Below are 12,163 nucleotides of genomic sequence, written 5' to 3' on the forward strand. Positions count from 1 at the left end.
ATTCTGACATCTATTGTGTCTTTGTGATGTGTGCTGGTTTACTGATGACAAGTTTGGCAAACATTTATCGATAGATTTTTGGATATTAAGGGAATCAAGGGATATGGGGATAGTGCGGGAAAGTGGAGATGAGGTAGAAGATCAGCCATGATCTTACTGAATGACGGAGCAGGCTCGAAGGGCCAAATGGCCGACTCCTGCTCCTATTTCTTATGTCCTTATGTTATTCATGAAACAATGACCCTTTAAAGAAAGCTATGCCTTTATTGGCCAGAGTTTGGGGAACTGATCGGAAGTCCAAATGGTGGAGCATGATGGTCCTACCTGTTGCTGACCGGTTATTATAGAGTAGAATGACAGTTGAGGGTACAGGAAATATTACGGGCAAGTTGTAATAAGCACAGTTGGTTGATAATTAGGACAAGGATTCGGACTTCAAGTGGGAACCCTTCCTGTAACCTGCACAGTGTAAACCGGTCGATTAATTTCTTTGGCCATTCTCCCAGTGTGTAACTTTCAGCAATTGCAATTGTACGGCATATGTCAGCTGTGGTTTAAACAGGCGGGATGGTCATGGGTCATGTGCCATGGGTCATGGGTGTGCTGTAGGGAAGCCAAGCTGTCTTAATTACTGTAAAACTGGGTATAAAAGCCGCACCTTTCTCTTATTTCCTCTAAATACAAGGGTGACTTTGAACTGAAAATTTGAAGACTTGAGACTGAAAGATTTTTGTTGGGCAAAGGGCTAGGGAACCAAGGTGGGTAGATCGAGTTAAGATACAGATCAGCCGTGATCCAATTGAATGGCGGAACAGGCTCGAGGGGCTGAATGGCCTCCTCCAGTTTGTTCCTATGTTCCTTCCTAACTAGTGCAACCTACGTGGCTTTAATTGAAATAGTAACCGTAACATGCAATTTATACTCTGGAATTTGTTGTAACTTGGCTGAGATTGTTGTATTAAAAGCAAGAGTGTTTGGGTGTCCTGTCTGTCCTCATGCTGGAATTCATAAACAAAATGAATGTATTATTGATCTGCTCACTTCTTTCTAATAGGAAAATAGAGTGGGTGCAGCTCAAGCGATTAGAGGTCGGGCTCCAGTACAAGGCAGCACGGGACCTGAAGACTTGGAGGAAAGGTACTGCTTGTCAACGTCAAGTCGCAATTTGAGAAACAACTGTTTGAACAGCTCTCCGAATGAGTCAATACAGCACCCAGTGTAGGACTCAGTCACAGAGACCAGCAAGGTCCAGGGTTTTGATCCATGTTCTGTTGCTGAAATTAATTGACCTCAACCAAGGAAGCAGACCAACCAGCAGTCTTGATCTTGGGTGGAAACGGTCAGGTTTTCCTGCTCCTGGTATCTTCTCGGTGACCTTGGCTAGGGATGAGTCTGGATGCAGGGCGATAGGATCGCGCTTGACTGTCTCATCCCCGGCAGTGCCGACATGCACTTTCCAGGTCCACACACCAAGAGTGGCCACGACAGATGAGTAACGTGAGGGCTCCTGGCACCCATGTGTAAGACCCCTACATAAGCACCACCATCGATGTTGTTTGCTTCCCGAGCAAGTACTTGGAGTGATTTCACCCCTTTATCATTTTAATTTGAAAACGTCTGGGATCTATTGGTGTTTTTTTTTTTTTTTTAAGGGCAAGACTTTTTGGGCCATTCCTTCAGGACTGAGCCTCACAAATAGTCATTCAGCTTCACATCAGCATTGAAGAATGTCATTTTTCAGTTTGGTAATCTTCACCACAGAATCCCACCCATCCTTATGATAGCAAAATACTGCGGATGCTGGAAATCCGAAATAACAACAGAAAACGCTGGATAAACTCAGCAGGCCAGGCAACATCCGTGGAGAGAGAAATAGAGTCAACGTTTCAGGTCGATGATCTTTCGTCAGAACTGGAAAAAAGCAGGAAAAGGAATAGATAGTGAAGCAAGTTAGGGGCTGGGAAAGGGGGGAGGGGATGGAAGAACAAAAGGGAAGGTCAGTGATAGGATAGAAAGCTGGAGAGATTAAGAGACATTGAGAGACAATAAGAGATATTCAAGGCGAGACGAGATGGTAATAGGACAGGTTAAGGAACAAAGGATGGCTCGGGATGAGGTGTGAATTGCGCTGGCAGAATGAAGGACAGCTGCCATGTGGGAGGGAAGAAAAAAGGGGGGGCCAAACAAAAAGTGTGGATAAAAAAAAAAAATAATAAATGTGTATATATGTGTGATAGGGGCCGAGGTTATGATCTGAAATTGTTGAACTCTATATTGACACCCATCCTTACATTGTCAGCAATCCCAACTAGAGCGTTGCTAGGCTACACGATGGGCTTGTGCATCAAGGTAATGGAAATCTAGAACTATCTCCCCCAAAAAAGAGACAGCTGAGACTGGGGATCAAATGAAAATTTCAAAACTGAGATTGATAGATTTTTGTTGGGTAAAGGTATGAAGGGTTACGGAACCAATTGAATGGTGGAGCAGGCTTGAGGGGCTTAATGGCCTCCTCCTGTTCCTATGTTCCTTGCTGGTAATCCCTAACAGACCTGTTATGCGACACGGTTTGCGTTGATGTGGAGCGGTTTGGCTTTGCGGTGACAGAAACGGTGCAATGTAATTCGGGAGTGAGTTCATCCAGATCGTGTTCTAGTAACGCAACGTGAAGCCTCTGCAGAGGATCAGCTCTCACCGGGCTGGCGTCTCAGCGGTGAAACTACAACCGCTATGGATAAAAACGTTAAGTTCCCAGAGGATCGGTAGGACAATCCAGGATTTTTTTTTTGTGTTTCACCTCTCACCCTGTTAACCGTCCAATTAGCTCTTCATCATCTGTACACCTGTGGTTATGCAAGCATTAGACTAAGCGCAGGTCTACGGGGTTCCACTTTGCGTAGAAACATAGAAGATAGGAGCAGGAGTAGGCCATTCGGCCCCTCGAGCCTGCTCCGCCACTTAATGAGATCATGGCTGATCATTCAAATTCAGTACCCTGTCCCTGCCTTCTCCCCATATCCCTTGATCCCTTTAGCCTTAAGAAATATATCTAACTCCTTCTTGAATATATTTAATGACCAGAGAATGATGTGCAGCTGGCCGTATAGCTCTGGTCTGCCGGATCTTCATCACTGGCAGTAGGGACTGGGCTCTAAACCAAACCTACAGTGTGATGGTGGCATAATAGTGGCATTACTTTTGCTCAGTTAGCCTTTCCAAAGAGAGAAAGACTTGCATTTATATAGTGCGGTTCACGACCTCAGGCTGTCCCAAAGCGCTTTCCAGCCAATGAAATACTTCTTTGAAGTGGAGTCACTGTTGTAATGTAGGAAACGTGGCAGCCAATTTGCGCACAGCAAGCTCCCACAAACAGCAATGTGATACTGTCCAGATAACCTGTTTTTTATAAGTGATGTTGATTGAGGGATAAATATTGGCCAGGATGCCGGGGATAACTCCTTCTTCAAAATAATGGCTATGGGATCTTTTACGTCCACCTAAGAAAGCAGACGGGGCCTCGGTTTAACGTCTCATCCAAAAGTCGACACCTTCGACAGTGCAGCACTCCCTCAGCACTGCACTGGGAGCGTCGGCCTAGATTTTTGTGCTCAAGTCTCTGGAGTGGGACTTGAACCCACAACCTTCTGACTCCGAGGCGAGGGTGCTACCCACTTTAAAAAAATTTTTTTTATTATACTTTATTGAACATTAAGAACATTTACAACATCGTGATCATTACATTGTATGATACAAATCAATTCCACCGCCCTGCACAGCCATTCCACCACCACATTTTAACATCAAAACCTGAAGTTTAATTTGTCACCTGTAACATATATTAATCGATTGTACTTTAAAAATTGGTTGTAAAATACTGTCCTTAAATTCCTTTCTGAATAAAACATCCACAGAGCCTTATAATGGTCTTTTAGCTTATATTTAAAATACTCTTTTAGATTGATTCTCCTTCCCTTAAAAAACAGAGCATTCCTTCTTTGCACAATCACGAATCTAGCCAAACTGAACATTAAATTAATTGCCGCTCTGGCAGACTCTCCTGCAATCCCCATCTCAAAATTGAGTCCCACGGGATTCCCATTCTCGCTGTTCGGTCCCCACCCAGCAAAAAAGCTCCTCACAACTGTCGAACATAGTACTGTACTTAAAGTCATTTAACTGCGGACATAACACCAGTAAATGGGACAGAGTCTCATCCTGTGTCCCACACATTGGGCAAGTTGCCGCTTCCACTCGTCCAATCTTGCACAAGACCGTCATGGTAAAAATCCAGTTATGAGCCAATTTGAAATCCAGTTCAATCCATTCTGGGCATTTAAAATTTGCCCACACTCCCTTCCAAATCCTGTTGAAGTCCAGCTGTGGGTATATACTCTGCCAAAACTCCTGACCAGCAGGTGTCTTGAATCTCCATTCTCTGACTACCTCATAGAAATCTCGAGTATTACAGTTGTCAAATTGGACTAACTCTCCCCCTTTCTCCAGTACAAGGCTTGGAAAAGCAGGACGCATTTTACTTCCTTTGGAGATTTCCGCATTTATTTCTTCCATCCAATCCTGTGGCAGTGCCCTCACAATCTTCTCATACATGATTCCTATTGCTTTTCCTTCTACCTCCTGATCCTCCTCCCACACCATGTCCCTCACTATCGCTTCCGGCAACCAACCTGGAATCACCTCGTATAATACATCTTTCACCGATTATAATCCCAGCTTTTATAAAAGCTTGATTAAATAAAACCTCTCCTTCGATGTTGACCCACCTGTTCAAAAATAAGGGCTGTTCTAAACATTCCTCAGCCCCCTTGGGCATAAACTGCACACTTTTTAAAAATTGAGCCCAAGTCTCTACAACCCCCTTATAAAACCTAGGGAGAAGCTTAATCGATTTCAAAAACATACTATTGTATTCCATATACAATATCCCCTGCCCTCCTATCCCACTTTGTTTTAAAAAATGCTCAAAACAACTCTTCCAAAAACTTGAATTTGACTTCTGAAGAAATCTCTTCACCCATTTGATTCTAAAGGATTTTTTCTTCAAATCAATATCTGGGAAGTTGAGTCCTCCCTGATTTCTCCGTCCAATGATGGTATTGTAAGCCACCAAGGCTGGTTTCCCTTCCCATAAAAACCTCACGCAAGCCTCTCGGATGGACTTTTCTGCCCACTCAGGAATATCCTCCACCGTCAATAAGTACCATAGCTTAGATAGCAGGAGAGCAGACACCACTGTCGCTCTTCCTTGCACTTTCAACCACCTTCTTTCCCATCTTCCCAAAATCTTTTAAATTTTCATAACCTTCGGTTCCCAATTTAATCGATCCACTTCTTCCCTGTCTTTCTTGCACCCCATATGCACCCCCAGAACTTCCAAAACCTCCACCACCTTAAAGGGACATTCCCCCAACCCCTCCCTGCAACCAGGCATTGGGACTTACTATAATTCACTCTGGCTCCTGAAGCTCTACAATATTCCTCCACTACCTCCATAGCTTTCCTCACTGACTCCCCATTTCTCAATGTTAAGGTTGTGTCATCTGCATATTGGTGTATCACCGACACCAGCCCGGAACTGGGTACCACAATCCCAACTACACCTTGTTTCTTTCGCATCATGTAACCTAATGGTTCTGCTACCAATGTGTACAGCAGTGGGGATAGGGGACAACCCTGTCTCACTGATCTGTGTATCGGAAAATACTTAGATAAAAAACCATTACATTTAACACAGCTAAATATGTTTGAATGAAAAATCCTTATCCACTGAATGAAATTTTCCTTGAAACCAAATGCTTCCAAAACCTTCAATAAAAACTCATGAGAGACCCTATCAAATGCTTTCTCTTGATCTATCTTTAATACATAAGCCTCCCTCCCACTCTCTTCCATGAGTTCTATCGCATCTCGGATTGAGACCACAGAGTCTGCGATGTCCCGGCCTATGACTCCATAGGACTGAGAGGGCCAAACTATCTCCGGTAACACCTCCTTCAAACGATTTGCCATAACCCTCGCCAAGATCTTATAATCCACATTTAATAGTGTGATGGGCCTCCAATTCTTCAGATCCCGTCTATCTCCTTTATTTTTATAAGCTAAGCTTATGATACCTCTCCTCATAGATGGGGCCAGGCTTCCCTCAGTTTTAATTTCCTTAAAAACTCCTAAGAGCAATGGACTTAAAATCTCGAAAAATTCCTTATAAAATTCTGCACTTAGTCCATTGGACCCTGGGCTTTTCCCCCCCTTCATTCCACTTATTGCTATTTTTATTTCCGCTAATCCTACTTCTTTGTCACACATGCTTCTCTCATCCTCCTTTAAACCCTTTTCAATAAAAGCAGTAACCCTCTCCATCTCCAAATTGGAAATGTCTTTTGTATATAGCTCTTGATAAAAGCTGCTAGCCGCCTCCAAAATCTCCTCACTTTCATGAATGATCTTCTCCCCAACCTTCAACTCCTCAATTAACGATAATCTCTGTCGCAGCTTCTCTTGCTCTAGAAAATATCTAGTGCATCTTTCGCCCTCCAATGCATCTCTAGCCTTTGCACAGAGAATGGCCCCCTTGCATTTTTCAGCTTGCAATAATTCCCACTCTTCCTTTAGCACCCGGAACTTAGTCTCAGCTCCCTTATCCCCTCCGTCAACTGCTTTACAGACATCCGTAAACCTTTTGTTTATATTCTCTTCTCGATGCCGGTTAGCTGCCGCCCTCTTTTTCCCATAACGTACCGAAAAAACTTTTACCTCATATTTGAAATTGTCCCACCAAACTCTTCTTTCTTTCAAGAACAAAAGTTCCTTCCCAGCATTCTTTATTATATTTATAATCCCTTCTTTATAAGCACTTTCCTTCAGGTATTGATTGTTTAAAATCCACACCCCTGAACCGATCTTAACTCTGCTGTTCCTAATTCTAAGAACCAAAGCCGAGTGATCACTAAAAAATACTTTTTTATAATAAATCTCCATCACCTCCGAACTTAACCCTTCCCGCATTAACACAAAATCTATTCGGCTCTGTTTTAAAACATCACCCACCCAACCTGCCCTGGAGAACTCCCTTTTTATGGGGTTCCGGTCCCTCCATAAGTCTCTCAAATTTAAATTTGCCATCATTTTTATAATCATCCCTCTAGAGTTATCCTCTTTAAAGGTCATCTGGGTTGAAATGTCCATCCAAGATAAAAATACATTAAAATCCCCCACTATACAAGGATTTTCCACCTCTGCCACTTCAGTGAATAACCCCCGAAAAAACTCGCGACGCTTGCAATGGTCGTTCGGTGCATAGATATTAAAAAGATCACAATTAAATCCCTCCAATTTTACCCTTAGCCGTAAAAATCTCCCCTCAGTGTCCTTGTCCACCAAGGCAACATTCTCTTCTATGGACGGACTCACCAAAACAGCCACCCCTCTACGGTTATTGTTTGCACAACTTGCAAACGCCTCTCCCTTCCAAACCTTCTGAACTCTTTCTAGAATATCCTCATCCCAAAAGGTTTCTTGCAGACACAACAAGTCCGTGCCTTTAAAACCCTGCAACAACTGCTGCAATTTCTTCTCACCCCTCAGTCCGTTCACATTGATCGAGACCAATGTAATCATGGCTCCAAAGAAGGGAAGTATGCCTGATAATCTCCCCATCATTTAATCTCTGGCTCTTCCCTCCTCTCATGCTCCTTCTCAACTTTTCGGGCAGCTGTTGCTTTTTCCTGCAGCCTCCGGCTCTTTTTCCCCTCCTGTTTGAACCTTCCCTGCTGTTTCAGCCTCTTCCTTGCCTTAACTTTGGGCCCAGGAGCTGCCCTTTCTCCCTCCTTCTGCCCCTCACTAACCTTTCCACATGATGCCACCCCATCCCCGACTTCCATGTCTCTGTCCCCCTCTAATTCCTCACACTCAAGCTCTTCTGCAACCACCTGTGCCTGCTCCCCATCAGATACATAATCCCGCTCCCCGTCAGATACTTCATCTCCCATAGAGAGTCTTCCTGCTATCGCAGTTTCTCCTACTGTGCCGCCCCCTTCGACCACGTCTCTACCTCTGACCCTTGCACCTTGTTCCCTCACTCCATGGGACAATGGCGCACCTAAATTGTTCCCTTCTGACGTCTCTATCTCGCCGATCCCATTCTGCTGTCCCTTTAAGGCTCCTGCCTCTTGCACCCTCTCCCCGCCCTGCCCCCTCCTGCTCACCAAAATATCCGACTCCCCGCTTTTCCCCGGAGCACTCACTTCCACCACACACCCCGCTCCTGCCTCCTCTCCCCCCGCAGACACCAGACTCCCCAGGGGGAGCCAAACTGCACTAAGGCTCGAGTCTGCACTCGACCCTTGCTGCCCGCTGCTGTCTTTGTTCCTCTCCATAGCACTCGCCGTGTTTTCCGCCATCTCCATCGCGATCTCCGCTCTGCCAACCTCTGCCTCTTCCTGTGCTCCTTTTTCCTTCATTTTACCGGCTGTGTCCTCCGACTGCACCGCACCTCCGGCCGTTCCACACTCCTCTCCTGCTCCTTCTCCCATCTCCTCATCACTCATTTTGCTCCATTCTGCCACACACTCACAGCGGGCGGGGCCTTTAAGACACACCCCACAGCTCTCCGCCTTGCAGCTCCACGCGATATGTCCTGACTCACCGCAATTGTAACAATACAAATCAGGACAGTTTCTCACGAGATGGTCATGTCCCAGACAATAGTAACACACCTTTACTTGGTTATCGTGCAGCACACAAAAGTATTGTACTCCTTCCAGTGTCTCGAACTTCATACTGTAAGGCAAAGACCTCACCCCCTCTGGGATCCGCACCTTTACATACCGGGTTCCGTCTGCTACCCGTGTTCCCGGATAGTACCTCCTTTATTTCGGAACAGATTTTAATGTCCCACGACTCCAACTTTTTGCTCAGCACTTCGTCCTCGATGTACACAGGCAAGTTCAAAAATGAAACCACCACCTCCTCTGAATATAGCAGAGTCACCTCCAAAAATTTCTCCCCAACTTTCAGACTGAGCAGCAGTTTTTCCACCTCCTCACGGCAACTGACCGTCACCTCAAATCCCACATTTGGTTTTGGTCGGCAGGCAAAACAGCATCCCTCACCACAGTCCTCATGAACTGCCTGGATTATATCCCAGGCTCGAATCTTCTTATCTTCACATTGCACCACCACCGTATTTTCTTTACCAAACCTCCTGAGGTCCCGGCCCAAATCTTTGGGCCTTTTTTTTCCCCTTCCCACCACAGTTTCTTCCCTAATAAAATTCCTCTCAGGAATATTGTCCTCTGAGGGGCCCGGCACTCCGGACCCCTCAGCAGCCATCTGGCTGTTTTTTGTGGGCCAAAAAGGCCCTAAAACCTGAAAACAACACCCCAAAACCCTCCACCAACTTTTTACAAAACTTCCTCCAACACCCAGCTGCAATTAGGCAACCAGTCACACCTGGCTCACCCCAACCCCTCCCACCTAAAGAGTGCTGCCCACTGAGCCACAGGCTGACATTTTACATTGGGGGCTAATACGGGTTGTTGTCCAGAACCCTGCAGTGGGAGCGGGAGGCATGGGTACAGCACTTAACCCGGTGTAAAAGGCAGCTTGCGATTGTATCCTCAGCTGTGCTCAGAGATGCTGTGGCTCACGAGCCCATGTCACTGGCATGTGAACCGTCTGGATTGATGCCTGAAATACTCCGATTCCCTGCCTTGTGAAGCGTTAAGTTATGGCCCGTCGACGGCCAATTACAGACTTCAAATTACTTTACTGGGTAATAAATCGGGTTGTCCGACTTAATTCTGTTTTAATTGAGGTCTCCTTTTGTTGCTCCAGTGCTGTGCGGCACAGTTCTTGTAGAGAATCACTCAGCGGTGGCAGCTAATTGCTTTGGACTGTGGTTAAGTCCTCAGAGCGCAACACATTGAAACATGAGACAATGAGCGGGGTGCAGGCTCCCGAGGTGGGAAAGTGCTTCTCGCACAGCCGGAAGAATTGGCTCTGCAGTAGCTTCATTTGCATCACCCCCTCCTCACTACCACCCCCATCGCATCGCCCCTCCCACTCCCTCCGACCCCCTCACCCCCTCCCCCATCGACCCCCTCACCCCAACCCCCATTGCATCGCCCCTCCGACCCCCTCGCCCCCTCCGACCCCCTCTCACCCCCTCCTCACCCCAACCCCCCCATCGCATCGCCCCTTCGACCGCCTCCCACCCCCTCCGACCCCCTCACCCCTCATCCCCTCCTCACCCCAACCTCCATTGCATCGCCCCTCCCAGCCCCTCCGACCCCCTCACCCCCCTCCTCACCCCAACCACCTCATCGCATCGCCCCTTCGACCGTCTCCCACCCCCTCTGACCCCCTCACCCCTCATCCCCCTCCTCACCCCAACCTCCATTGCATCGCTCCTCCCACCCTCTCACCCCCTCCTCACCCCAACCCCCATCGCATCGCCCCTCTCACCACCTCCTCACCCCAGCCTCCATCGCATCGCCCCTCCCCTCTCACCCCCTCCCACCCCCTCACTCCCTTCTCATCCCAACCCCTATCGCATCACCCCTCTGACCCCCTCCGACCCCCTCACCCCTCACCCCCTCCTCACCCCAACCTCCATTGCATCGCTCCTCCCACCCTCACCCCCTCCTCACCCCTTCCTCCTCACCCACTCCTCACCCCAACCCCCATCGCATCGCCCCTCCCTTCTCACCCACTCCTCATCCTAACCCCCATTGCATCGCCCCTCCCACCCCCTCCGACCCCCTTGCCCCTCCGACCCCCTCACCCCCTCCTCATCCCAACCCCTATCGCATCGTCCCTCCGACCCCCTCACCCCCTCCGACCCCCTCACTCCCCCTACGTCCACCCCGCCCTACACTCTACCTTCCTCACCCACTTCCTCCTACCCCCACCTATCCCCCTCATTGCTCACCCCCTCCTCTCCCACCCCACACCCCTCCTGTTGCCTCGACTATCCTGATGTGCTGACCCATGCTGGGGTTCAGTTTGATGGGTGCCATCTGTTCTCCAATATCTCACCGAAGTGGCCGTTCTTCACGTGTACGTCCATGGTGCTGAGTTTCGTCAGGCTCTTTGACCGTGGGGGCCACACATTGGGGGTCAATTGAACTTTTGGTGATGGTGTAAAACGCCTGCAATCTGCTCGGCCGCTCGTTAATTCAATGGAACGGATCATTGGAGGGCGGGGGGATGTACAACAGACGGACAATCCGACATCATCCGTTTCACATCATCACCTTAAGTTAAAATTACCCCCATTCAGGACCAATCCACACACTTTTTTACACTTTGTGTTTAAGATGATGAAAGGAGTTGATGGGGTAGATAGAGAAAAACTATTTCCTCTGGTGGGGGGAGTCCAGAACAAGGGGGCATAACTTTAGAATTAGAGCCAGGCCGTTCCGGGGTGATGTTGGGAAGCACTTCTTCACTGAAAGATCTGGCGAAAAAAATCTGAAAAACCCCCCACAAAATGCTGTTGAGGTTGGGGGTCAATTGAAAATTTCAAAACTACGATTGATAGATTTTTGTTAGCTAAGGGTATTAAAGAGTTACAGAAGCAAAGCGGGTAGATGGAGTTTGGATGCGAATGAAGCACATAAGATTCTGAGTGGGCAAGACAGGGTAGATGCTGAGAGGCTGTTTCCCCTGGCTGGAGAGTCTAGAACTAGGGGGCATAGTCTCAGGATGAGGAGTTGGCCATTTAGGACTGAGGTGAGAAATTTCTTCACTCAGAGGCTGGTGAATCTTTGTAATTCTCTATCACAGAGGGCTGTGAGTGCTGAATCGTTGAGTGTATTCAAGGCTGAGACCGATAGATTTTTGGACTCTAGGCGAATCAAGGGATATGGGGATCAGGCGGGAAAGTGGAGTTGAGGTCGATGATCGATCATGATCTTATTGACTGGCGGAGCAGGCTCGAGAGGCCGTATGGCCGACTCCTGCTCCTAATTCTTATGTTCTTAGATTATCCATGGTCTAATTGAATGGTGGAACAGGCTCAAGGGGCTGAATGGCCCTCTCCTGTTCCTATGTTCTAACCGGGGTCACTGGGTGGAGATCAGCAGTGGGAACCTTGGCTGTATTCCCACCCCACGTTCCCTAGACTGGGGAAATAAGGCACCCT

The 12,163-nt window shown here is 47.6% G+C and overlaps 1 protein-coding gene across 1 annotated transcript in view; it reads left to right on the top strand.

Annotated features, from left to right (window-relative positions):
• LOC147101643 (uncharacterized) overlaps positions 1-12,163 on the top strand; it is a 147,438-nt gene that overhangs the window by 42,963 nt on the left and 92,312 nt on the right. The window contains 1 exon segment of the mRNA XM_085965137.1: positions 1,055-1,137. Coding sequence (XP_085821263.1) covers positions 1,055-1,137 — 83 coding nt within the window.

The sequence above is a fragment of the Somniosus microcephalus genome, chromosome 23 (genome assembly GCF_052327205.1).
Source record: "Somniosus microcephalus isolate GS21.2 chromosome 23, FLI_Smic_1.0, whole genome shotgun sequence".
Lineage (NCBI taxonomy): Eukaryota > Metazoa > Chordata > Chondrichthyes > Squaliformes > Somniosidae > Somniosus > Somniosus microcephalus.